The sequence below is a fragment of the Nyctibius grandis genome, chromosome 12, assembly GCF_013368605.1.
Source record: "Nyctibius grandis isolate bNycGra1 chromosome 12, bNycGra1.pri, whole genome shotgun sequence".
NCBI lineage: Eukaryota > Metazoa > Chordata > Aves > Nyctibiiformes > Nyctibiidae > Nyctibius > Nyctibius grandis.
The window spans coordinates 21,628,669-21,656,242 of NC_090669.1; the positions used below are offsets into that span (position 1 = coordinate 21,628,669).

The 27,574-nt window shown below is 47.8% G+C and overlaps 1 protein-coding gene across 7 annotated transcripts in view; it reads left to right on the forward strand.

Annotated features, from left to right (window-relative positions):
- The window catches only part of ZC3H18 (zinc finger CCCH-type containing 18), a 52,942-nt gene continuing 25,368 nt past the window's right edge, over positions 1–27,574 (forward strand). For 3 of the 7 annotated variants that reach the window (XM_068411474.1, XM_068411469.1, XM_068411470.1), the window contains exons 1-9: positions 1–84; positions 9,461–10,065; positions 12,672–12,756; positions 15,733–15,881; positions 16,187–16,279; positions 16,871–17,028; positions 18,677–18,709; positions 20,263–20,389; positions 22,166–22,464. In XM_068411474.1, the coding sequence (XP_068267575.1) occupies positions 9,475–10,065; positions 12,672–12,756; positions 15,733–15,881; positions 16,187–16,279; positions 16,871–17,028; positions 18,677–18,709; positions 20,263–20,389; positions 22,166–22,464 (1,535 nt within the window). In that variant the 5' untranslated portion in view covers positions 1–84; positions 9,461–9,474. The remainder of the gene's footprint in view (positions 85–9,460; positions 10,066–12,671; positions 12,757–15,732; positions 15,882–16,186; positions 16,280–16,870; positions 17,029–18,676; positions 18,710–20,262; positions 20,390–22,165; positions 22,465–27,574) is intronic. The other 4 variants (XM_068411471.1, XM_068411472.1, XM_068411473.1 and 1 more) reach the window with 3 other exon arrangements.

The following is a 27,574-nucleotide window of genomic DNA, read 5'->3' on the forward strand; positions in this document are numbered from 1 at the left end:
GCAGGTGGGAACAGGGAGAGCTCCAGCAGCCTCGGCCCGAGGGGCCCAGCAGCAGGACCTCAGCCTGGCAGGAGGCCCTGTGAGGTAAGAGGTGCTGGGGGCCAGGGAGGGAGAGGGGCAAATTCTTTCTCCTGATCTTCTTAAGGTTTGTCTAGATTAAGGAAAAAGGTCGTGGTCTAATCAAGACAACTCTTTGCAAGCTGAGCCAATGTTCTGAGCAAAGTTAGACTCTTGAGCATGATTATTCACGAATCCTATAGAATACAGGAACAACTGTGCTTGTTTTCTGTCATGGGACCGAGGTGCCGATAATTCCTAATTAGCATTTGTCAGTGGAGAGCTGCAGGAAGAGCCGTGTGCGCTCCAGCAGTAGGAAAATCAGGCTGTGAAAACAACCTCCAGCTGTGTACAGTGCCATTTCTCTTCACGTTTCAGTCCCAAAGCCTGCCTGGCAGAAGGCAGTGAGTAGCGCCAGCATGTTGGCTCGGTGTGAGCAGTCTGGGTCGGAGCTCTCCAAGCTCTTCTTTAAAAATCAGCTCGCTGAACGTGGCAGTTCTCTTAAATTAAGACTGAAAGGCCTCTCAGTTTTCTGCATTAAAAGCTTTCCTGACAGCTGCTGGGTAATTGAAGCTTCCTAAGCGTCTTCAAAGCCAGTGCTTCTCTCAGGATGGCAGACAGGTGTGTATTTTGGTTAATTAACCTTGTTGACGACCATAGTTTCATTCAAAGCAGAGGACAGGGTGCTTTGCTTTTGTTCTACACGTCTTCAGTTTTACGTGATGCTCTTTTCCTGGATCATGAGGCGCTTTATTCCCTTATCCTGTTGTTGCTACTCTTCCATGTTTTTTTCCCCTATTGCTTCTGGTTTGCTTCTGTTTTCCAGTTCTTTATTCCCAAAAATCTTTGTGGTTTGTATCTCTTCTCACCTGTCCTGTCACCACTATTTCCCATTCATTCTCCTCAACTCACTCATCATTCCTTACCCATCCTCGTGGCTGGACTTAGACCATGTTCCAGCTTTTCTGTTCTGCATTAACCCCTGGTTTTTGTGTCTCTATTAATGGAAACGTTTGGATTTTGCATCAGGCTGTTGGGCTGTTAGAATGTGTTCTTTCTCCTTCCTACTGCAAAGATTCCTGCCTAAAGCAAAGAGGTTCCTCGCTTCTTTCCTTCACATCTGTCCTGTGACCACCCCAGGAGCTGCGAGGTCTCTGCTGGGGGGGTGCAGAAGTTGGGTGGGTGCGTGGTTCTTGCCATCTGACTGATGATTTATAAGATTTCAAGATTGAAGCTGATGGCTCTGTCAGGCTCCAGTTTTCTTTAAGGTACTTGGTGCCTTCCTGCTGCCAGAGGTGCTGGAACCCTCTGAGCTGTTGGTTCCCACACTGTATCCAAGGTTTATTCCTTGTTCGCTTGGAAAAAGCTTTCTGTGGCACCATATAAAGGCTCAGCCTTGGAGGGAGGAGTTTAATGAATGGAAATAATGCTTGCCAGGAGGCTTTTTTCCTTGGTGGCTGTTTCAAATCCCATCTTAACTCACAGCTTTATCCTGTCAGTGCTGCAGTGGGTTAGAGTAAGTCACCATCCTTTCCATACTCATTCCAGTTCATCTGCTCCCAAGACACTACCTGCAGCAGCAAGTCAGTTAGTTGTCCACAAAGCTTAACTTTGTTGGTTTAATTGAAGATGCTGCTTGAACTTTTCATGAGTTCTAATTGAAAACAGCACAGCGTAGAGCAATAAGAAACAGAATCTGAGCCCCCTGCCAGCACTAAGCACTGTCGAGAGCCGCGGATCCAGAATGTGTCCGTGAGATGCTGCGCTGCCTTAGAGTGGTGATGAGGTGCACGTGTGACCACAGACTAGAACCTTGTTGGCATTTCTTCCTTCTGGATTTGTACCTTTTGATGCTGTTGATTTAACAGAGAGTAGAAGTTGGGCTTGAGCTTGAAAACAGACCTGCTAAGACTTCCAGCGCTCTGACTCAGCTACCTCTTGCCTTGGGCAAATCACCTTAACAAAAGTGTAATGTTAAAAATATTATTTAAAATGTATCCTGGGATTACCTGGCAATATTGAAGTTGAGTTTTAAAAAGCAACTTCAGTAGCAAAGGCCTTTCCTCTTACTGCCTGTAGTGCTGTGTCAAGGCTTCTTAACCTCAATGCTGTATTTCAAGTTTTGAAAAAGTCTTGGATATCATTAAGCTTTGGCAAAAATATATAATGTGGCTGAAGCAGATTAATTTAAATTTCCCTAACACCTCCTCAATGTACAGTGCCTTTTTACCTCTGTGTGTGTGAGGGGGGAATCTGTGTAATTCTAAATGTTTTCCAGTAAGGTTATGAGACTTAAATGGGAACAGAGAACAAGATGGGACACTTCATTGTTGCATCCAAGTCCTTGCAGGTGAGGACAACTACCTGAAGGGAGCTTGTAGTGAAGTGGGAGTTCAGCCTCTTCTCCCAGGCAACCAGCGCTAGGACAAGAGGACACAGCCTCAAGCTTGGCCAGGGGAGGGTCAGGTTGGACATTAGGAAGCATTTCTTCTCAGCAAGGGTCATTAGCCATTGGAAGGGGCTGCCCAGGGAGGTGGTGGAGTCACCATCTGTGGAGGGGTTTAAGAGAAGCCTGGCCATGGCACTTAGTGCCCTGGTCTAGTTGCCATGGTGGTGTCAGGGCAACGGTTGGACTCGATGATCCCAGAGGGCTCTTCCAATCTCACTGATTCTGTGACAGCCACACGAATGGCTTGCCTAGAAGGCGCATCTCCGTTCCACCATACACTGACAGTTAGGGATTAGTTAGTGCTTCATTCCCTAATTTGAAAAATGCCAGAGTTCAGTCTGTGAAACTTCAGCACTGCCTCCTCTCACATATGCATTGTGTAACGAAAAGCTGCTCTTTTCTGCCAGACCCGACGCTGTGTGTAAACGGGCTACGTTGGAGGCGAGGCCGGGGCTGTGTGCCAACCGAGCGCGCTGTCTGCGCCGCTTCCCACAGCCTGAGCGTGTGCAGGGAGCAGGTGGGGGCTGCAGGGAGAGAAGGCAGTGCTGTGCCGAAGCAAGCTGCTCCGAGGTGGTGCTGGGGATGTCTCTTCAGAGTGCTTTCTGTCATCTCTGGAGAGCCTGTGGCCAAAGGGCTAAACTCAGGTTTGCAAAGACCACGAGGTGTTCTCGGTTGTAGGTAAGGGCAGCAGGGTTCTGCCTGGCAGAACAACAACAGGAGGGAAAGTCTTGCTCGACCCGACTTATAATCTGTGGGGACAGCAAGTGCCAGCTGGCTCACACCTGGGAGGGTGGCATGTGCTTACTGCAGGTGGGATGGCTGGGAAGTTTAGCTGCTAAATCCTCAGTTTCTTCACTGAGAACATGCGAGCTGCTTTTAAGGGGCTTTCAACTCGATGAGGCGTGTGCAAGTGCTTCTAGAGACAGGAAAAGACACACAGAATCAATGAGGTTGGAAGAGCCCTCTGGGATCATCGAGTCCAGCCATTGCCCTGACACCACCCTGGCAACTAGACCAGGGCACTAAGTGCCATGTCCAGTCTTTTCTTAAACCCCTCCAGAGATGGTGACTCCACCACCTCCCTGGGCAGCCCCTTCCAATGTCTGATGACCCTTGCTGAGAAGAAACACAGAAGAAGAGTCACAACTTTGGCTCAAAGTGCACCTTGCTATTGCATTTGCTCCCAAGCCTCTCGGTGGAAAAGCTGTACCAACTTGTTTAGCCTGGCGAAGTGAGGGTTTAGCAAACCTCATCTGAAAGGCTTAGTGACCTGTTCTGAACTAGTCTGCTTCAGACATGCAGAAAATGAAAATTTGACCCACTTTGAACAAATGACATCAGTTTTGTAACACAAGGGGTTGTGCAGCTTTGACCAAAGTTGGCTTTGCCTGAACTGCCTGTGATTTTAAACATACCTCTGAAGATAAAACACTGCTAAGTGAGGAGTATTGTTTTATATCTGGTTGTTGCCCCATCATCCTGAGCTAAAAGTCAATCTTATCTACAGGTTAGAAGTTAATTTTTTGCTTTTATTTTTTTGAAGACAGTAGGAAACTGGCTTGGTTTTAAGGCATAAAAATTCAGAGCTTATGATGAGGGATGAAACTTGCAGATTTCTACTCAACCACTTACGTGTCAGCGTTGCTCAATTTGAAATATGTCCGTGTAGTCGTTTTGGTTAGATTTTTGTTATTCACCTGTATGTGTAGCGAGAGTAAAAAGCAAAAACACCCAAACAACCCCCCCAAAAACCCTCTGCAGGGTTCCAGAGATTTGGAATATACTGTGATTTGCAGCTTATTCTGAGACAGCACTTGGGACGTGCACTTTGAACTGGAGTTAAACTTGCTACCGTGCAAAGAATAAACCCTTTGGAGCTTGAAAGGAAGCTTGAGCTGCTAGAGCGAGTCCTCTAGCACTTCACAAAATCCTTGCTCTGGTACTCTTGCCTTTCAGAACATTCAGTTGAGGTGTTGGAGTGAGTCCAGAGGAGGGCGACCAAGCTGGGGAAGGGTCTGGAGGGTCTGACCTGCGAGGAACGGCTGAGGGAGCTGGGGGTGTTTAGCCTGGAGAAGAGGAGGCTCAGAGGTGACCTTAGTGCAGTCTACAACTACCTGAAGGGAGGTTGTAGTGAAGTGGGAGTCGGCCTCTTCTCCCAGGCAACCAGCGCTAGGACAAGAGGACACAGCCTCAAGCTTGGCCAGGGGAGGTTCAGGTTGGCCATTAGAAGCATTTCTTCTCAGCAAGGGTCATTAGCCATTGGAAGGGGCCGCCCAGGGAGGTGGTGGAGTCACCATCTCTGGATGTGTTTAAGAAAAGCCTGGCCATGGCACTTAGTGCCCTGGTCTAGTTGCCATGGTGGTGTCAGGGCAATGGTTGGACTCGATGATCCCAGAGGGCTCTTCCAACCTGGTTGATTCTGTGATTCTGTTATTTCTTTTTTCTACAAACGAGTGACTACAAGTAGCACTGAGTAGCTCAGCGATGAGGCATTCTCCCATCTCAGACCTTCCTGCGACGTTGCTGTTACCTGAAAGCTTGTTATTGGGATGCTACGCCCTCTTCCCTCACTCTCCTCCAGGGCTCAGAGCCTTGGGGCTGAGGAATGGCTGGACCACACGTTTTCTTCTTGATCTCCCTCGTTATCTTCTTGATCTCCCCTGTGGCAGGAGGAGTTGCTGTGGTGGTGAGTGAGTGAGAGTGATCCAAGTGATCCTCACTTTTGGATGGCTCCTAGAGCAGTAACATGCCATCACGCAGCAGAAATGCTATCTCCTCCTATTCCATCATTAGTCTGACAGTTTTCTTTTAATTTCCATCTCCTTATTTTATTTTCATGCTTCTGATTTTACCTTTGCACATCGTGGGTTTGCTTTGGGGCATTTCCATGCAGTTGCACGTAAGATTGAAGCAAAAATTTGGTTCGTTGGTTTTGGTTTAGCTTTTCTTGCCCGCTGGTGAATGTGGAGCAACAAACAGCCCTTGGAGACTGGCTGGACTGTGGCTGTCACCGAAATAATTCGGCCTGAGAGGTGGTGGAGGAGCTGTAAGTGCCTTCTGCAGCTGGAGGCACCAGGGAGGACGTGAGGCCTGTCGCCGAAGGGAAGCTTGCTGGTACTTGCCTCCGGGGAAACATGCACCAAAAACAGTCTGCCTGGATTCTGTGAACCCTTTTTGATTGGGCTGTCGTTTATTGTGTTTCTTATCGTTTCTGCTGATGGAAATTAATGGGAAATTATTGTAACTGACGCAGGCCCTGGATTTTTGTAATAGCTTTAATAGCTGCCAGTGGGTGAATGTTTTATACTTAGGTGAGAACATGTTCATATTTGGTTTCCCTCATCCCTCTAAAGGTCTGTCTGTCAAATGCAGAAAGGCATTTGGTTCACTTAAATGCTTATTTGCAAGAAATCAGAAAACAAATTTCCTGAATACATCTGCCCTTGACAGCTTTTCTATTTCTAGAGGCCTCTTAAGGCTGACCTTTCAGCTGTAATACGCTGAGTTGTTCTACGTGCACGCGAAGTGTAACTTCTCGGGCACTTAAGCAATTAAAATCATTGCCATAAACTTGCTCTTATTTGTGCACGCATTTCTGAACTCAGCATCAACCTTTATATATTCAGTAAGAATATAATTTATTCCAGATTACATCCTGTTTAACTACCCAGAGCCGCTATCACCAGGAAGCAATCGCTGTCTTTTAATTTGGCTTTTAACTTTTCAGTAAAATCACAGCTTTGGTTGTGAGCAAGAGCCAACTTCTTCAAACGTGCGGAGAAATAAGAGTAGCCGGTAGGAAGCTCAAACTATGACCCTTTTGCTGCTTGAGGCCCCGTTGAACATTTAGATTTCATCCTCGTGTTTAGCAATTAGCTAATATTTGTACAGGGCTTTGAAGGCATGAAGTAGAGCAGAGTTGTTTGGTGCTAACATACAGACCTTGTATTGCTTCTGGAGTGCTCTTTCTTTGTTGTTTTCGAGCAATGTTCTTGGCTCCTTCTCTGCAGACCTCCTGCAGCATTCACAGGCAGCGTTTTCTCGAGTGTGACTTTCATCTGTACTCAGCACTGGTGAGGCCGCACCTTGAATCCTGTGTCCAGTTCTGGGCCCCGCACTGCAAGAGAGATGTTGAGGTGTTGGAGCAAGTGCAGAGGAGGGCGACCAAGCTGGTGAAGGGTCTGGAGGGTCTGACCTGCGAGGAACGGCTGAGGGAGCTGGGGGTGTTTAGCCTGGAGAAGAGGAGGCTCAGAGGTGACCTTAGTGCAGTCTACAACTACCTGAAGGGAGGTTGTAGTGGGGTGGGAGTCGGCCTCTTCTCCCAGGCAACCAGCAATAGGACAAGAGGACACAGCCTCAAGCTTGGCCAGGGGAGGTTCAGGTTGGACATGAGGAAGCATTTCTTCTCAGCAAGGGTCATTAGCCGTTGGAAGGGGCTGCCCAGGGAGGTGGTGGAGTCCCCATCTCTGGAGGGGTTTAAGAAAAGCCTGGCCATGGCACTTAGTGCCCTGGTCTAGTTGCCATGGTGGTGTCAGAGCAATGGTTGGACTCGATGATCCCAGAGGGCTCTTCCAACCTGATTGATTCTGTGATCTTGAGAGTTTGCTGCAAATACCAGCTAATAGTGTCTTCAGTGAATCTCAGTGATGACAGTACATCTGGCAGTGTACAAGACATAAATACAACAGCCCTGGTCCTGGAAAGTTCCTGAAGAAGCAGATGAGTAGCACGGGTAACAGAGATGTCACGCCTTCCTGATTTCCAGGCACGGGCTCTTCGCACACAGAAGAGATGCTGCGTGTTCCCTGCGCTTACCCTCCCGCCGTATGTCAGCACTGAGGTCCCCAACTGGGTCATTACCAAAACGTTGTGGGTTTCAGATGCTGTGAAGATGCGTGGCAGATGCTGTGGCTTGGTGTGCCTCGTGCCTGTGTGTTCTTGCTCTTTGATGGTAAATGACAACCCTCACTATGCAGAACCAGTTGGAGGAGCGGAGCAAAGTGGTGGGGTAGGTCAGGAAAAGGTTAAGTGATGCAGAGCTGCCTGGTGTTAATAACTTTCATTTCACGAAGGCTTGCTGGATGTGTTTAAAGGAGCTACCAGAGTGGTGTATTTGTAGCATTTCTGCTTCAAAGGTCTTAAAAATAGCAGGGGAAAAATCTGGTAACTTCTGCTGTGTTTTTGTTTTTTAAGTGTGCTCGCAGGGAGGTTGTAGCTGGGAGCAGCTGAAGTAAAACATCGTGGATTTACCAAGGGGAAATCATGCTTGAGTAACCTGATAACGTTCTATGATGTCGCGACTGAATGGGTAGATGCAGGGAGACCAGTGGATGTGGTCTACCTTGACCTTAGCAAGGAGTTTGACACAGTTTCCCATGACATCCTCGTGAGCAAGCTCAGGCAGTGTGAGGTAGAAGAACAGACAGTGAGATGGGTTAAGAACTGGCTACACAATAGAGCCCAAAGAGTGGTAATCAATGGTGCCAAGTCCAGCTGGAGACCTGGAACTAGTGGAGGCCCCCAAGGATCAGTGCTGGGTCCAGTCCTGTTCAACATCTTCATCAACGACCTTGATGAAGGGACAGAGTGTCTTCTCAGCGAGTTTGCTGATGAGACGAAGCTGGGAGGTTTGGCTGATACACCTGAAGGCTGTGTGGCCATCCAGCGTGATTTGGACAGACTGGAGAGCTGGGCAAAGAGGAACCTCATGAGGTTCAACAAGAAGTGCAGAGTCCTGCACCTGGGAAGGAGTAATAAAATGCACCAGTCCAGGTTAGGAGGCGATCTGCTAGAGAGCAGCTCCGTGGAGAAGGACCTTGAAGTCCTGGTGGACAACAAGTTGTCCATGGGACAGCAATGTGCCCTTGGGGCCAAGAAGGCCAATGGGATCCTGGGGTGCATTAAGAAGAGTGTGTCCAGCAGATCGAGGGAGGTCCTCCTCCCCCTCTACTCTACCCTGGTGAGACCTCACCTGGAGTATTGTGTTCAGTTCTGGGCTCCCCAGTTCAAGAGGGACAGGGATCTACTGGAGAGAGTCCAGTGGAGGGCTATGAGGATGATGAAGGGACTGGAGCACCTGCCTTAGGAGGAAGGGTTGAGAGACCTGGGGCTTTTTTGTCTGGAGAAGAGAAGACTGAAAGGGGATCTGATTAATGTGTATAAATAGATGAGGGCTGGGTGTCAAGAGGAAAGGGACAACCTCTTGTCACTTGTGCCCTGCGACAGGACAAGGGGCAATGGGTGCGAGCTGGAGCACAGGAAGTTCAACCTCAGCATGAGGAAGAACTTCTTTACCGTAAGGGTGACAGAGCACTGGAACAGGCTCCCCAGGGAGGTGGTGGAGTCTCCTTCCCTGGAGATTTTCAAGCCCCATCTGGATGCGTTCCTGTGTGACCTGCCCTAGATTGGTCCTGCTCTGGCAGGGGGTTGGACTCGATGATCTTCAGAGGTCCCTTCCAACCCCTCACATTCTGTGATTCAATGATACATATTAAGATGAAGAAGTCCTGTTGATTTGTAACCCCGTGGCTTTTCTTTAGCCCTAAATATGCTCCTGTAAGCCTTGGTTTGTAGCTCAACCAGTTCCTTGGGTCAGACAGTTCTTATTTAATTCATATTTTTTTTGTTTGTTTTCTGGAGTAAAATAAATAGATTTATGGGTGGGGCTTTTTTTCCCTGCTTTACCTTTTCCCTTTCTGTTGCCTTTATTATGCTTATTCTAAGCAGACCTCTAATTTTTATTCACACCAAGACTGGGGCAAGACTGGAATCAGTTCTTTATGCAGTTTAAACTCTGTGTGTTCTTTTTGAAGGTTCTATGATAAACCATATTCATGAATTAAAGCAACCTTTTCTTCTTTAGGAGGTAAAGTACAAGAGTACAAATCCTGCAAGGTGAGCCCTTGATTTCCCAGCTCGTTCCATCTAACAAGTGTTGTTTTCTACCCTCTGCAGACTATTGGGTACTGATGGACGTTTCCAACAGCCCTGAGCGAAACCCCTGCTCTCCTGCTGAAGAGGACCAGCAGCTTTCTGATGACGAGGTCCTGAAGGAGAGCGGTTCAGAGCGGGAACTTGACAGAGAGGGAAAGCAAGGCAGCGTCCTGGGAGAGGAGGAGGAGGATGCAGGCAGGGGACTGAGTCATGGCGAAGAGGAGAACCACTCGGATGAAGAGGACCGCTTAAGTGAAACCAAGTCTCAGGAGTCTGAGAACAACGAGCAGAGTGGGGAGCTGAAGAGCCCTCCGCCTCGCAAAGGAGAGGAGGAAGACAGGACAAATGACCTAGGTGATGAAGCGTCCTCTGTCACCCGTGAACTAGATGAACATGAGTTGGACTATGATGAGGAAGTTCCTGAGGAACCAAGTGCTGCTGCTGCAGAGGAGGATGGTGAGAAAGCTGCTGGTGAGGATGATGAGGAAGAGGAGAAAGGAGATGATGCCCCTGAAGATGAGAAAAAATCCAGCAGTAAAAGCGATGATGAAAAGGATGGCCAGGATCCTCTCAAGGAGAAGAAGAAAGAAGAAGATGATGGAGAAATTGATGATGGAGAAATTGATGTAAGTAGGGGCTGGTCCGAGGTGGGCAGAGTCGTGCAGGGAGAGACCTGTCCTCGTGTTTCAGAACTGTTTGGCTCTTACACTGCCATGCCTTCCTTCTTTGACGTGAATATCTGTGCTAGCTGTGTCCCCAGTGTGCCAGTAACACACTTTTTCTTTGGAGGTAAGACAGTGTGGATGAGGAGTGGAAAGTGCCTCACCAGGCAGCCCCTACGTGTGGTTTGGGTGGTGTGTTCAGGGATGTGCAGTCCCACCAGCTGCTGATTCACAGCTGAGGGCAAACGCAGCTTTTTAGAAAAATCAAAGCCTGGATTTAATTGCAGTAGTGATTAGGGCAACTAGCACTATTTATCCATTGTCTTTAGGTAGGAAGCACTGCAGGACAGCAGTTGTATTTAATACAGCTTAATACCAGTTTCCATCTTGCAGACAGAAGAAAACAGAACAAAGCGATTCTAGCAGTAGAGTAGAAACCCTCCAGTGGGTTACTGGTCTGCAGGACACCTTACTGGAATCCGGACAGTGGGAGTGCAAAGTGCTGCAAAGAGAAGTCACAGGTCCAGAGCACCTGGCTCTGCTCCTGGCTGTCCATGCCGAAGGTGCTCCTGCACAGCTAGAGTGGGTTGGGCCAGTGTTGTGACACGGCCTGGTGACCAGGCAAGGAAGCAGTGGGCTGTGGATGGGCTCACTGGTGGGGCTTCTCGGCCAGGGAAGAGAGGATTCCGACTTGGGAGATGGTGTTGCCTTCCAGTCCCCATTGCTGTGTAGCTGACCTGGCCACGTGCTTGGGAGGCTCGCGGGGCCTCGCTGGAGAGACCCTTCTCCCTTTTTATTGAAGATATTGTGTGGTTTTCACTCTTAATGGGTTTTTACTCTAATAGTGCTTTGACAAGTTCTGTTGTTTAACAAAGGTGACGTTCTTCTTCTTCTTCACGCCCCTTCTGACAGGTGATTTTGTTAAACACGTGTTTTCCAAAAGTTTTGTGTATTCCTGATTCAGTTAGAAGGAATTTCAGTGAGTTGTGGGAGAGTCCAGGCAGGAAAAAAGAATTCCTGGAGTCCTGACTCCATGCCTGCTTCTTGATTAAAATATGAATGCTTTCCTGTAGAGTCTAAGGCATTCTTGGGAGCACTCTCCTGACAAAGCACAAGATGAAGCTGTACTCTGGTTTTCATACATTAACTCATAACAAGGTTCCCAGCTGCCAGATTCCAAGGAGACCTCACAGAAATAAATACTTTCCCTTTTGTTCAAGTACAGCATTTGCAAAGCCTTCACACAGTTCTGAAAGAAGCAGAGTTGAGCTGGTTATACCATTCACGCCTCGTTGAATGCCGTCCCCAGCTTTGGGGGAAACTCTTAAATCTCTGCATTTTATTCTGCTTTCAGAGTCCTCTCTTGGAGGGGCAGGGGATATTAATGCAAATTTTAATTTGAATATATGTGTAGTCCTTAAAATCCGCTCTTGCTCAGGAGAGCTCCCCTTGTGTTGCCCTCAGAGGAACGCAGCAGAAGGGGCTGTTAACCCCTCGCTCTGTACGTCCTGTGTTTATCTACAGCCAAATGATGGTTTTTTCCTCCTTTCCAGCTGCTGAATTGATCAAAGGACGTAACTTTCTCAATCTATTCCCTGTAGACAACTGCTGTCGCTGCCGCAGGGTTGCTGCGATCGCCGCGCAAAGGGAAGGCCTCCGCCAGATGCTCCCTCTTCAGATGTGTTTCATATGCTGGAAACTTCTGTGGCGCTGAAACAGAAGGAGCCCGAGGGAAAGCCAGGGTGCCTTTTAGGATAAATAACTCATTTCCTTGCCAGATCCCTCTGCCAGCTCTCTGGCCCTGTACACCTTTCCCTTCTGCATCGCCACCTCTTTTTAGCTCCTTTTGACTTTTCACATGCAGCCTAATGAAGCCAGGGAAGGGTTTTTTTATCCCTGGAGAACAAAGGCAAAGGCTGGTGCTTTAAAGTTTCAACAGCTCTCTTCTGGAGGTGTTTCATGACTCTTATTTCTCTCTCCTTCCCTGCGGCTCTTCATCTTTGAGGCAATTTCCATCTCCCAGAATTTCTTCCTGGGGCTGCTGTGCCTGGGGATAATGTAGAATTTTGTTAGGGCTCATTCACCACTCCCAAAAGGGAAAGTGTCAGGTTGTTGCCAGAGAGAACTGGAAGAAATATGTATGACTTTTTTCCTCAAAAGCTTGTGAGATTGTTGCTCAGCATTGTGGGGAAGCATTTTATAATTAATTATTGTAATAGCAGTCGTCCTTCAGAACCTGAGTCCACTGTGCTGTTGATTTCGAGCCTTTAAGCATATACCAGGCAAAATGATGCAGCTTGAAACCATGGTCCGTGGTGTGGCACCAAGATGTCCTTAAAGCCTGAAGGGTTTTGCAGTCACCTTTGAAACACTGAAGTTGATGTGTCTTCCTCTTTGTAGCAGCACGTTGTGAAGATGCTCAGGGGTATTTATTGTAACTTTATATCGCTCTTCTCTCGTGTTTTGCTCCAGGGTGTGTTTTCAGTGACTGATATTTGACCATATTGTGAAATGTCAAGTCGCTGCAGAAAATGCACCACGTGAAATGTCAGCTTGTCTGTCTGTTCCAGGATGATGACTTGGAAGAAGGAGAAGTTAAAGACCCCAGTGACAGAAAAGTGAGGCCACGTCCCACGTGCCGATTCTTCATGAAAGGTAATGACATGCTATAATGGAAGAAAACAATTTTTCTTGTTAGGTTTTGTTCCCACTAAGCTGCTGTCTACATGATAAACTCTGCTCCAGGCATCCTCAGTATCACCTTTCTGTTCCTCATGCCTTGCCAAAACGTAATTGTTTCTTGCAATCCCATATCCATCTCACTTCCCCAGTTGTTAAAAGGCATTCCCCGAAATTTTTAAATTGACAATAGGGTAGAAATACTATTTCTCTAAGAAATATTGATGTGGCATCGTGTTGACATCCACCAAGCAACCCACAAACCCCAGCGAGATGGAGTGTTCCAGGGGTGACGTTGGACCTGACAGGGTGAGATGTGCCGGTGGCCAGTACTTCCACTGGGCTGAGGAAATGATCAGCTGGAAAAAAAAGTAATCCTCATGTAAATAGAAGCTTTTTCCTCAAGTGGAAAGATTGCTCCATGCTGTATCAGTGCCACATTTCTGAAATATGATTGGGATTGTCAGCCTCAGTTGGAAGGAATGGGGGGAAATCATAAAACATATTTCTTACTGCAAATGAGACCTAAGGCTTGAAACTTTAACCAACTGTAGTTCTTTTTTTTTATTATTCTTAATAGGACATTCCTCAAAGTTTGTGCAACTGCACAACAGCTGTCTTAGACTATCCTGCAATTTTTTTTTTTAGAGAGTAGGTTTTATAAAAGTTTTCTTCTTTAAACTGCTTGTAGCTCTCTTCCACTTCCTTCAGCTTCGTCTCAATGTTTACTCATTTACTTGGTTTGATTTACAATCACCCTTGAAACAATTTATGAAAATCTGAAATTAAAAGAAGGGTGGAGAACAGGGTGGAGTCTCTCATTCCTTGCGTCAGTGGCATATGCAATGTAGGGAACTGCTCCGGGGGTTTCCGGAGACGTGACCATCAGATATCACATCCTTGGCTTCCTGAATGTCTTCCGGTATCAGATTTTCTGCCTGTGCTGAGACACGAACGTGTTGATGATGATGGTGGAACAGGGAAGTCCCTCAGCAAGGAGGGGTGTTTGTTCCTGAATCCTGAGCGTGACGTATGGCTTCATGCAGCGTGGAAATATTTGCCCGAGTCAAAGTTCAGGCTGCAGGAGCTCCTGCCGCAGTTGTTTGTCTTTGATTTGGCATCGGTTCAGATAACGTTGACACTCGCTCTTGCTCGCCCCTTAAAGGCTTTATTGCCACTAGGGACATGAGGCCCTGCTCACGTGGGACCTTGGAAACATTCAGGTTTTTGTCTTTGCTGTGTCTGAGGAGCACTTACGTGGCTGTGGCTGTCCTGTGGCATGAACAAATAGCTTGCAAAGCCTTCCAGTGAAGTAGCTTGGTGTGTAGCCACCTTGAAATAGGCATCAGGGCCCCTTACTTGTCAGGGTGATCACTCCCCTCGACACCTCGGTAGGAATGGCATGTGTTTGTGGAGGTGTCTGGCAGCCCCTACACCTGGTGCTCAGGCACTGAGAAAGGATGTTGAGGTGTTGGAGCAAGTCCAGAGGAGGGCGACCAAGCTGGGGAAGGGTCTGGAGGGTCTGACCTGCGAGGAACGGCTGAGGGAGCTGGGGGTGTTTAGCCTGGAGAAGAGGAGGCTCAGAGGTGACCTTAGTGCAGTCTACAACTACCTGAAGGGAGGTTGTAGCACAGTGGGAGTCAGCCTCTTCTCCCAGGCAACCAGCGCTAGGACAAGAGGACACAGCCTCAAGCTTTGCCAGGGGAGATTCAGGTTGGACATGAGGAAGCATTTCTTCTCAGCAAGTGTCATTAGCCATTGGAAGGGGCTGCCCAGGGAGGTGGTGGAGTCACCATCTCTGGAGGGGTTTAAGAAAAGCCTGGCCATGGCACTTAGTGCCCTGGTCTAGTTGCCATGGTGGTGTCAGGGCAATGGTTGGACTCGATGAGCCCAGAGGCCTCTTCCAACCTGACTGATTCTGTGATTCTGTGAAGGATGCATTGCTCCAGGAAGCCGCTCTGCAAAGGGATTTGTGCTCTTGGGATGTTTGACAGCACAAAAGCATCCAGTGTGACCTCTGACCAAGAACACCAGCTCGTGGCTAACCTGGGACTGGTGAGGAGCAGTTCCAGGGACCCAGGTGAAGTGTGACTTTCTGACGTGTTGCCCCACCAGCCAAGATCAGGGATTCCTCCTTGGGCCACGGCGGTGTCAACTGCTTCATCACCTCTAAAGCCAACGTGCTGATGCCCAAGGTGGCGCAGAATTAGCGATGACTTGGTGCTGCAGGTGTCTGCTGGGAGATCTGCAGAATGTCTTGTTGCCTGATGCTGAGTGGATTGCCAGAAGGAAAGAAAAATAAAAAAAGGGTTTTGTTTCTAAAGCAAGCTAAAATAAAGTTGGAAATTAGCTTTGTATCCTGGTAAAGACCCCTGAGTGTTGTCATCTCTTTGGGGATGGTACCTGAAACTAATGAGCAGCTCCAGATTCGTCTGCTGCGATGGCCCCTTTCCTGCTTTGTGCTGGCAAGCCTGCGGAGTTGGTTGGAGAGCAAAGCTTTGATGTGCTTTGTGCCTCACTAGACAGCTGCTTATTTTGAATGCACTGAGATGCTTGCTTTGCTGTCAGGTGATACTCATTGTTTTCTGTAAAACCTAAAGCTCCTAACTTGGAGTATTTGTCATTAATAAGACTTGAAGAGCTCATAGGCTTATTACTGCGTTTACTTAATGGTGTGTATGCATCCATCCCTCCCTTCTCCCCACCATAATAAGGTTCTTGTGCGTTCATCCATCTGTGACTGGATCTATTTGTCCTGCCTGGGAAGGTGGTGGGATGGCAAGAGTCTTTCCATGTGTACAAAAACAGGTAAATCTCAACAAAGGTGGAGAGAAGAGAAGTCATATGTCTCACACATCCTTGATGGGGTTGAAATGGTTGTGGGGCTGAACAAATGCTTGCTGTACACAACAGTGATCTAACAGCACTGGTCACTGGTCACTATTTCCACAGGTCACTGTACTTGGGGCATGAACTGTCGATTTATTCACCCTGGCGTGAACGACAAAGGAAACTACTCCTTGATCTCCAAGCCTGAGCCCTTCTCCCCAAACGGCGCTCCTCCTATGGGCCCTCACCCCCTGATGCCAGCCAACCCTTGGGTATGGACAGCTTTTCTGTGAATGTGTGGCTTCTGCAGGTAGCTTTTATCTCCTGCTCTAGGAGAAGTGAAGATTTTATTTGAGCTAGTACTTTAGTAAAAAATCAATACATCTATTGGATATGGGAGTTTTAAAAGGTGGTCTTGAAGTTGCTAGGAGAGGGGACCAGTTTTCCATGTGTCCCTGCTGATAGATCTCCAGAGTATCTGGAGGTGCTCCGGGGTAACTGTTCACATAGCATAGGTTTGCTACTTAAAACTAATGTCAAGTATCTTGTCTCCTTCCTCTTCTCGCTTTTCTAACAGGGAGGCCCAGTTGTTGATGAAATCTTACCTCCACCCCCTCCGGACCCTCCAACAGAAAGCGCCTGGGAGAGAGGACTCCGCCACGCTAAGGAGGTAAGTGGCATCCTCAGGAAGCGTGCTGGCTGTCTCCAAAATCCACTGGCCTGTTTCATTGGGAGCAGGTTGCTGGCAGAGCTCTTTTTGAAGCATGTGGTATCTTGCTCTTTTTAAGGAGCCTTCCTTTTGCCTTTCAACCTATTACCTGCATCTGATATATCATGGTTGTTAGACAGTCAAGAGGAGCTGGCATCCAGGTTTCTTTTTTTTCTCTTAACATGAGCTAGGGAAAGTTTGTGGCCCTGAAGTCAAACCCTCCACAAAGCAAAACTTCTGAAGCTGATCCAATTTCCCTTATTTCAGTAGCTGTTTTCTAGCACCTGTAGGATCCGATGTGTCTGATCATTGCAGAAAATGGGGTTGGCATGTGTGAAACTTCTGTTGCCTCTCTGCTGCTGTTTCGAGCTGATGGAAAAGTGATGTACACTTGGTGTCAAGAAAAGTCCAGTGTCCTGCACGTTCGTGAGACTTGGTGCTTTAGTTGAAGAGCAGGTTTCTCCCAAGTGAAGGATTTTTAATAGTGCAATTTCTCTGTGCCTCAGAAACGTTCTCTCTTTACTAATGTTTTATATTTTTATGTCATGGCAGGTATTAAAAAAGGCAACTATGAGAAAAGAGCAGGAGCCTGACTTTGAGGAGAAGAGGTTCACTGTGACTATTGGTGAAGACGAGCGTGAATTTGACAAAGAAAACGAGTTTTTCCGCGACTGGAATTACCGCATCACCAGAGACGTCAGAGATCCAGCGTAAGATGCAGTCTTGGTTTTGCTACGTGGAGTAGATGGGTGGGAAATGTGGTGCAGTGTGGCAGTCGTCAGTTAACTCGTTCCTCCAAACTGGAGGAGCGCTCACCTCAGAAAATGGAAACAGCTTCCGTTAAGCAGTATGTACACCAGTTAAAAACATGAGCTGCCTCCACTCACTCCAGTTCAACATCACCTTCCTTTACAGTCATCTTTAAACCTTTCTGCCTTCAATGTCATTGGCATACTGGTCCCTCAAGGGTGCTGTCTAGTTGTGCATTGCCTGCCTCATGCCAGTGCATTCTTCCCACTTTTTTTTCCCTCTTGTTTTTCTTATTCCAGCCCACGCGTGTTTTAAAAAGCTAAAGCTGGGGCTGCAAAGTTGGAGTACGCTCAACATCCAAGAGCTTCAGGGCAGCAGTTGTCCCAACCAGCTGGATGTTTATTTGCAAGAGCATTGGCACAGCAGCTGGTCCTAACAAACATCTTGACCAGTCCCAGATAAACTATTTAGTAATATACTGGACAGAAAGCAAACCTGTTAGCTGTCAGGGCATGGCCTGGGCCAAAACAAACACCCTAAACTTAAATGTTTAGGTGATTGATTTTTTTTTTAAGGAGGTAAAACAACATTGGAGACCTCAGACATGCCTCCTGTCACGACTGGGAGCAGGCAGAAGGTGCAAGGATGAGTCAGTCAGCTCTGAGAGACTTGCTGAGTAGTTCTTGAGCCAAGAAATGGAATGGAAAAACAGTTTTTGCGAGAGGGGGGCCTGTATTCTGCAGGAATACAGGTGAACCTGTTTCTCTCTTGCTTACACATCCTCTGTTCTTCCTACATGTACAGATTATGGGTTATTTCTACTCAGTCACAAAGTGTTTGCAAGGCTTGGTTCTGTCTATTTTAGAGTGAATAAACTGAAAAAAAAGGTCTGAAAAGGAGCAAGTCAAGCTTTTGTTTGGTAGTCTTTAATTTGCTCTGCAGTGCAGTTCCTTTCCCTGCCTTAAGAACAAGCTGTCTCCTCAGTTCTGCAGACTGTCACGAAACAGTTGCCCCGTATTATTTTTCTCCTACTTAGAAATCAGTCTGTATCTTGGTCTTCTCTTCCTCTGAGAAGGCTTTGAGTTGCACCTGAGACATATTATCACGAGGGCTCTGTGATAAGACCATATAGTATCTTTATTTTCTGACTGTATATAAAAACTAGCATCAGTTCTAGTTGTTTTATGCCGCTGCCTCACTGAGGTAAGAATTGTTGTGTTAGGTACAGGACTCTGTTTTTTCATATAGTCAAGAAAAAAATACATTGCATGTAGCTAGTGTTAACCAGAAGTAATCAAACAAATGGAATTCCTGAAAATACAAGCACCTTTATGGATAACCAGCCTGTGGCATTAAAATATCTTATATTATTTAATATCTCATTAAAATAAAGGCAGAAGTTATGAAGTTGCTGCTGCTGTAAAAGGTAGAAAATGGTGATTCTTCTTACACCCACACACACTTTACTGCACTGATTGACACCTTGCAGCAAACTAACCCACTGGTGGTGCAGCTGGGATGTTAGTAAATGCTTTCAGGACTGTCTTGTGGCATGTGAAGATGTCTAAATAGTTCATGAATCCCTTTTTCTTTTTTGAAAAACTATAGGGAGGTGGACATCAAAGAAAACATTAACTATGGGTAAGCAGGTCTTTGATTCCAGTACTGTTGCAACTGTAAGACAATTTTTCCTTTCCTTTCTCCATTGCACTTCTGAAAACTTCCTAGGCCACAGACCTCCGTCCCATCAGGCCATTTATTAACTGAATGGATGTATTTGATTTTTTTGGGTGATACCAATTATTCACCTAAGGATTTAAGCACTGAATTATCTAAATGCACAACAATGGTGCTTGTTTAAGTGAACAAAAGTCCACAAACGTTATAGGAAGGGAATGGGGAGATTTGGCTGGGTTAAAAAGTAAAGTGTTTCCTTTTTTTTGGTGTAGCTTGAGATTTTTTGTGTCTCTGAACACCTGATGTCACTGAATCCAGGCTGTTGTCTGGTTGGCATCAGGAGTTGGTTGCTGAATTAAGCATCCGTGTTCAAGATTCCCTGGTACTCTCTCCCTTGGCTTATTGTTTCAGACCAAACCTAGAAATCTTAAACCATTGAAAAGCACTGAAAGAAATACACTTGTCTTGCAGGGCAGCATTTACCTCTTAGCCTGTTTTTTATATTATTTGGCACTTTTTGAGATGCAAAAGTGGGCCCTTTACTCCTCTTACTTACAAGTCAGAGTCTTATTACGGGTAATCTGGACTATGGGAGCACTTGCTATATAATCTTAGTTCTGCCACTGACTCCTCTGTGGCCCTGGAAGTTTCTTGTTCCCTGTACCCACCTCCCCATCTTTGCAATGGATCTGATATTTTCACTCCAGGTGGCTGGCAGGGATCGGATATTGTTGAGTAGGTGAATTAAAAACATCAAATAATGTTACTAGAAATCATCAAACGGAGGAAACGTTGCAGATTTAAGGAGGGTGGGGTTTAAATCCTTTTCCTCCCCCAAAGTAATGACAGTTTTGCAGCTGAGCAGGGTGTGCCACGTCCCTGCCAGTTCATTTGTGTGCTGGGGAGGGGGCTGGCACTTGTTTTGTACTGGAGAATATCGGTTGCAGAATTGCTTCATTGCATGGAGTAATTCCAGGCGTAGGCAGAGCGTTGCTGGCCGGTGGAAAGCTCAGCAGCAGCTCGTGTCCTGTGCTGGTGGCACTGGGAGGCACCCACACCCATCACCCCTGGTGGCAGGGGGGTAGGAGATCACGCTCTGCTCCACTTCTGATGCGAGGGTGCTTGGGCTTAGCTGTGTGTGCACGGGCAGAAAACTCAGCTCCAAATCAATGAGGCAAAACATGTTCTGCCACATTTGCCCACGTCTGAAGTGGCTGTAAAAAACAATTGGTGTCTCTGCATTTTTACCACATTGATTTGAAGGCTGAGTTTGGTTCCTAGTGTCCTTTTGTTGTGTTTATCAAGAAAGGTTTGTGCTTTTCTCTGATAAGCTTCACTTAAAGCCTGTTTCTGTTTGGGATATGTAGAAAATAAACCACATTGTACGGCCGTACTCGGTTGAACGTGTTTTTTCTTGTCAGTGCACAGTGACTAAGACCTGACCTAGAATACGTAGCGTTTCTGTATGGCAACAAGGTGATATTTCCCTTTCTAACCTCCCCTGTTTTTCATTGTAGGCTTGATCCCTATACAGATCCCTATTATGACTATGAAATAGAACGGTTCTGGCGTGGTGGGCAGTATGAGAATTTCAGGGTTCAGTACACAGACCCAGATCCATACCGTAACTACAGAGTAAGTAAGGTAATACCCCTTTCCACGCTTTTCCTTTCAACTTTCTTCCAGGTACTTCTGGTACTTGTCGTGTTTCCAGTGCAGTGGTTGAAACGGGACTTTTCATGTAGACTGATTAAGCATCTTGAACATACAACTACCTGAAGGGAGGTTGTAGTGAAGTGGGAGTCGGCCTCTTCTCCCAGGCAACCAGCGCTAGGACAAGAGGACACAGCCTCAAGCTTGGCCAGGGGAGGTTCAGGTTGGACATTAGGAAGAATTTCTTTTCAGAAAGGGTTATTAGACATAGGAATGGGCTGCCCAGGGAGGTGGTGGAGTCACCGTCTCTGGAGGGGTTTAAGCAAAGCCTGGCCATGGCACTTAGTGCCCTGGTCTAGTTGCCATGGTGGTGTCAGGGCAACGGTTGGACTCGATGATCCCAGAGGGCTCTTCCAACCTGGTTGATTCTGTGATTCTGTGAATCTGACAAATAGTGAAATCTTAATTACTGCACAGAGCACACTCTGGGTGCAGGAATGGGAGGATGTTCTGTTTCAGCGTGATGAAGGCAAGAGCACGTCTGAGATGGGAAGACGGTTCCTCTACACGTGTGCTGGCTGCTCCTCTGCAGCGCTTTCGGCTGCATCTGCACCCGTTCTTGGGGATGTTGGAGAGCGAGAGAGGGAGTTTCCAGGAAATAACCTGACTGAGGAACGGTTTGCTTGTTAGTTATTGGGACAGATGGAAAGGATTAGATTGGGCCAGGCGTGCTTTGTGTACAGACGGAGGCCCCAGCGTGACTGTCCACCGCTGGTGGGGTTGCACATGAGTTGATTGAGTCAGACGAGGAAAGCACCCAGCATCTGCTAACATCCCAGATGCAGTCGGTTGGTGTTGCACTGCTGTAAGGTGCTCAAGGGAAATAAGGCTATGAACCACAGAATCAATGAGGTTGGAAGAGCCCTCTGGGATCATCGAGTCCAACCATTGCCCTGACACCACCATGGCAATTAGACCAGGGCACTAAGTGCCATGGCCAGGCTTTTCTTAAACCCCTCCAGAGATGGTGACTCCACCACCTCCCTGGGCAGCCCCTTCCAATGGCTAATGACCCTTGCTGAAAAGAAATGCTTCCTGATGTCCAACCTGAACCTCCCCTGGCCAAGCTTGAGGCTGTGTCCTCTTGTCCTGTCGCTGGTTGCCTGGGAGAAGAGGCCAACTCCAACCCTTTCCCTCTGCTTCCTTTTGCCCTCACACAAACTTGGGCCTCAAGAGTGGTGGCAAAAATAATAAATCCTGCTCAGTGGGGAGTTTTTCAGTGGTATTTGTCACGTCCTTTAAAAAGTGGCTTTCCTTCTGCTGTGAGGCCGTGCTGTCCTACAGCAGCAGTGCACAAACAGGACCCTGTCCTTGCTGTTGTGGCACATGATGCACCATCCATTATATTCATGGTGCTTGTTCGTAAAGTTAATTAGCTCATTATAAACGTGATTAGCAATGAGAGTAAATACTTGTAAACATCAATACGTTTATTTAATAAGCATAATAAACCAAATTAATCTTTTGAAGATTGTTGTCTTTGAAAATTACAACTGTGATGGATGTGATGTGGTGTTTTGTTGCTCTGCTTTCTGCCTGCTCAGCAGACGGTGATGGCCAACAAGCTCCAGATTATTTATCTCAATAAATCGCTCTACAATGGGAGGGTGGGTGTAATTCCTGGCGGTCCAAGACTTTGAAATCCTTGCCTGCTTTGTTAGGAGATGTTCCCGCAGCCTCACGATGATTTCTCTTTTCTTTTTGAAGGAAAGAGAGCGAGAACGGGAAAGGGAAAGAGAGAACAGACAACGAGAAAGGGAACGTGAGAGGGAGCGAGAGCGGGAACGGGAGCGGCGCCAGCGGGAGCGCGAACGGGAGCGGGAACGGGAGCGCGACAAGGAGCGTCAGCGGCGGAAAGAGGAGTGGGAACGCGAGCGAGAACGAGTGAAGAGAGATGAAAAAGACAGGCAGCACAGGGACCGGGACAGGGACCGAGACCGGGACAGGGACAGGGAGCGTGAAAAGGAGAAAGAAAAACCAAAGCCCCGGTCCCCGCTGCTACCGAGGTGAGTGTCTGCTGGAATTCAGACTTGACGTTTTAGCTGACGTTGTTTTAGCTGTGGGTTGTGAACCAGGCTCGTGCACCGGTAGAGGTTGGGGGCTGATGTACTGGAGAGCATCTCTGAGAGAAGGATCTGGGGGTTCTGGTGGACAACAAGTTTACCATGAGCCAACAATGTGCCCTTGGGGCCAGGAAGGCCAGTGGTGTCCTGGGGTGCATGAGGAAGAGTGTGGCCAACGGGTCAAGGGAGGTTCTCCTGCCCCTCTACACGGCCCTGGTGAGGCCACACCTGGAGTAACTGTGTCCAGTTCTGGGCCCCCCAGTTCGAGAAAGATAAGGAATTACTGGAGAGAGTCCAGCGGAGGGCTACAAAGATGATCAAAGGACTGGAGCATCTCTCTTGTGAGGAGGGGCTGAGGGAGCTGGGGCTGTGCAGCTGGAGAAGAGCAGACTGAGGGGGGATCTTATCAACACTTAGAAATACCTTAGGGGTGGGTGTCAAGGGGATGGGGCCAGACTCTTCTCAGTGGTGCCCAGCGACAGGACAAGGGGCAACGGGCACAAGCTGAAACATGGGAAGTTCCATCTGAATATGAGGAGGAACTTCTTTAGTGTGAGGGTGGCAGAGCCCTGGCACAGGCTGCCCAGGGAGGGTGGGGAGTCTCCTCTGGAGATATTCAAACCCGCCTGGACAAGACCCTGTTCAACGTGCTCTGGGTGACCCTGCTTTGGCAGGGGGTTGGACTAGATGATCTCCAGAGGTCCCTTCCAACCCTTAACCATTCTGTGATCAGGGTGGAGAAGATCCCTGTTGTCTGCAACTCTTGAGTGAAGCGGTAGTTTCAAAAGGAAGGCAAGGCTTTAAATGAGCCCTGCTGGCCACTAAGTGGAGCTAAACCATCAGTAAGAACCCAGTGTGTGCGTAACCTGACTGTGAAAGGAGCAGAGCCTCTGTCCTGTGGCCTGTAGATGCTCAGCTTGTCCCCGTTCCCTTGAGGCTAGAGTATGTCTTGGGAGCTTGGCAGAGTCCCCAGTGCTGAGAAAGTCCTGCAGGTGATGGCGACTCCCTTTGTGGCCTTGACAAATGTCCTTTGACAAAAATCAACTGGTTTGGGAGTTTGTGGATAGCAAAGTATCTGGAGATTTAAGTAGTAAAATCCCTAAAAGAGGCTAGAAAAGGGATTGTGTGCCTTGAAATGAGTCTCTGCTAGGTGTTATGGTGGGATTGCAGTGTGGAGCCAGGTTTCTCGCCTCTGCCTGCCCATTTTTTTCTGAAAATCCTGGTTCTGACCTGTGTGAAAGAGAAAATTGAACCAGACAGACTAAAAGTCTAGGAATTTCAGAAGTGAATCTTTGTTTCTCTGTCAGGTATTTAAGTATTGTGGCTTACCAGCATGCTGTGTGTTGGGCATATTTGTAAAGCACTGTATAAATATCACAGCTGAATATAGAACTTGTCTTCTGGGCAGTTCTAATGTCACAACGTCTTTTGGTTCAGAGTCGGTGAAAAGTATCAAATTTCCTGCTGAAGGACCTACGAGGAACGGCTGAGGGAGCTGGGGGTGTTTAGCCTGGAGAAGAGGAGGCTCAGGGGTGACCTTAGTGCAGTCTACAACTACCTGAAGAGAGGTTGTAGTGAAGTGGGAGTCGGCCTCTTCTCCCAGGCAACCAGCGATAGGACAAGAGGACACAGCTTCAGGCTTGGCCAGGGGAGGTTCAGGTTGGACATTAGGAAGCATTTCTTCTCAGCAAGGGTCATTAGGCATTGGAAGGGGCTGCCCAGGGAGGTGGTGGAGTCACCATCTCTAGAGGGGTTTAAGAAAAGCCTGGCCATGGCACTTAGTGCCCTGGTCTAGTTGCCATGGTGGTGTCAGGGCAACGGTTGGACTTGATGATCCCAGAGGGCTCTTCCAACCTCATTGATTCTGTGATTCTGTGATCTCCAGGAAAGCTGGTTAGTAGCATCAGTGTCTCAGAACAAGTGGCAGATGGAACCTTCTGACGGCGTGTCGAGGAACATGTGGGCGCACAAGCGTGTGTAGGTGCATGTTGGGGTGAAGAGGGGCGCAGGGAAGCTGTTTCCCAAGGCATGTGGGAGCTTCTCCTTCTGCCTGCTGTCTGTGGTGTTCCTCAAGCACTAGAGGAAGGTGTGAAACATCATGAGTGTGTTTTAACGAAGAACAGGGCTAAGAAGGCCTGGAACGAGGTGCCACATGGAATTGTGTGGTTTCAGGTGGGAGCAGGGTTTCATCTTGAGTCTGACCTGGAATTTTTATTTGCATTACTAGGAGGAAGGCTCATTTTTGATAACCATTTTTGCACCAGGAAGCCACCATTTCAGAACAGTTTGAAGGTGCCTTGTGAGTGCTTTGGTGCAGTAACAGAGTGGTTACGGGAATATGTTTAATTATATGCTACGTTTAATTATAATCTTCACTTACAACCATAATTTGTGCACCTTAATTACCACATTTGCTGTTGGTTTCTGCTCTTGTTGGGTTAGGTATGGAAAAGATCTTGCTGTCCAGAACCACATGATGATGATGACGATGAAAGTGGCATCAGCTAATTGGCAGCTCACGGTGTTAGTCATTAACAGTCATCGTGAGCAGGATCACTGTGCACAAGGCTGCTGGTTGCTCCTTCCCTTGACACTCCTGCTGGGTCCTGGGGCAGGGCTTTCTGGGAGAGCTCTCACTATTAGCGCTGCCCAGGGCTTGCTGGGTAGGAGCGGTGGCCGTGGTCGCCAATCTTGGATCCATCTCGCCCCGTGTGACCGTTTGTGTGAGCCGAGAGATGGGATTTACAGTGCTCGTGATGTTGCATGCTTTGTGGATCCAGGTTCCCTGCTCCCCTGCCGTGCCCCCTCTCTGACATAAGCACCGTTTAAGGGAGCTGTGGGTGCCTCTTGGGTCTCCAAACCAGGCTTCTTAAGACTCTTGGTAAATTAAAAATAGTCCTTGATACGCCTCTTTGAGTTTTTGCTGTGGCTGCCCCCTCCCTGGCAGTGTTCAAGGCCAGGCTGGATGGGGCTTGGAGCAACCTGGTCTGGTGGAAAGTTGTCCTTGCCTGTGACAGGGGGGTTGGAACTAGATGGGCTTTAAGGTCCCTTCCAACCCAAACCATTCTGTGATTCTATGTTTTAAGTCTGCTATTCTTTCCAGAAGTGGATCGTAGAGAATCTGCTGTTGGAAGTGTCCTCAGCCTCATCCTGTAACACAAGTGCTGATGACTGTGGGGCCAGGCAGAGAGCTGGGAGAGGGACAACAAGCAGGGCTTGCTCTTGCCTTCAGTTGTGCGGGGCTTTAAAAGCTGGTGGCAAGAAGCGTTTGTCATTTTTGTCGTGAACAGGGAGCTAGTACTGAGCAGAAAGCTTTAAAACCTCAAAAAAAAATATCTTAGATAAGCACCTACACCCAGTATCTCCTCTCAGGGGAGAGTGGGATTAATGGGAGCACTTACCAATTAAGTTGAAGCCCTACGTTGTTAAGGCAGCTCTCCAAGTGCTCTTAATGGGACTTCAGCTCCCGCTGTTGAAACCCACGTCAACACGAACCCTCTTACTAAGCATTTACAGGTGTGTGGATGTTTGCAGAGAAAACAAAGCTGCAGAAATAAGTTTTTTAAGAGCTTTTTAAAAAAGTGAAAGCGTAATCCAACTTATTTTCCCTTGCAGAAGACATCCCTCATCTAGCAGTTCCCCAGAACTTGCGGTGTGACCAGGCTCTGGGCAGTGCCCTTTGGTCCCACGTAACCTTTCTGACGGGCTCCAAACTTCCTCGTGGTAGCGTGGTGGTTTGAGCCGTCTCACCTTTTCTCCAAATACCTTCGTGCCGCGCTGCAGAGGGTCAGGTTTGGCACCTGGGGATTAAACAAATCCTGAGTTTGTTTAATGTGTAAAACGCTTGTGATTGCTTCACGTTTCCCGGGCAGCACGGTGGTGGCGTGGCGCTCACCTGCGGGTCTATTTTTAGTCTCTGGGCTTTCCCTGATCACTAGATCCCAGCTTTGGCAGGTCTGGCCTTTCCAGGTGTCATGTGGCCATCGGGCTGCAGGCAACTGCCCGTTAACATTCCTGCACCAAAGGCAGCGCCGCTGCCAGCCGGAGCCCACGCCGCCCCGCTCTTCCCTTACTAATGAACTGGGGAGACTGGAAAACTGCTCCGGAGGGGTTGTGCAACCGGCGAGGAGCTTTGCCAAAGGCAGAGCTGAGGATGTCTGTAATTACAGGTCTGTCCATCAGCGTAGGAGCTCCCTCAAGTAGAGGCTGGAGGAACAAACTGACATCCAGACTGCAGAGTTGAAAGGAATGAAAGGAAACTTGGAGAGCTGATAGCCAGGAACATGAAAACAAATTCCCTTTCCATGATACTGAAAGCAGGAAGGTTTGATCTGATCTCTAGGCAACAGCGGAGCAGTTAGGGCTAATAACACAGGGAAGCCAGAAGACTTCCTGGCATCACTACAGATGAGGAGGATTAGAATTTAACAACAAACACGACTGTAAACCCTAACGGACTCAGTGGCAGATGTTTCTCCTTGAACCTTTTAAAAGAAGAGACCGTAGTGTTTGGGCTTCAAGTAGGATTGTCCCATGTGGGTTGGACTTCTGAAGGAGCGTGCAGTTGCTGCTTTGGGTTTGTTGTTTTTTTTTCTCCCAAGCTTAATATGAGCACTCTGAGAAGTTTATAATCCAAGATTGCAATGCTAGTGAAATTGTTCCTCCCCTTCCTCCTCCTCTTCCCTCCTCAGGCATCGAACACTTAAACAAGCCAGGACACTTTATGATCAATTAGAGGGATAACTTGGCTGTTTGTCCTCGTGCTCCCCATCTCCAGAACGAGTTCTGACGCCCCAGGCTGTGCCTGATTTTGCTGAGTACAAAATTTCTGCTTTATATCTCTATCTTTCCAGTCTAGCTCACTCTTGTGCAAAGCATTGCAGGGATAAAGAAGTGGCATGAAATATTTGAAGAGACTTAGAGCAGTGCAAGATGTTCTCACCTGGGCTGCTCACCTTTAGCTGTGAGCGAAGGCCCTACACACAGAGTAATTTGCTTTAATCCTTCTATTGTTGCATAGGTCTTTATCCCACCCTCATCTGATTGTTTCAGG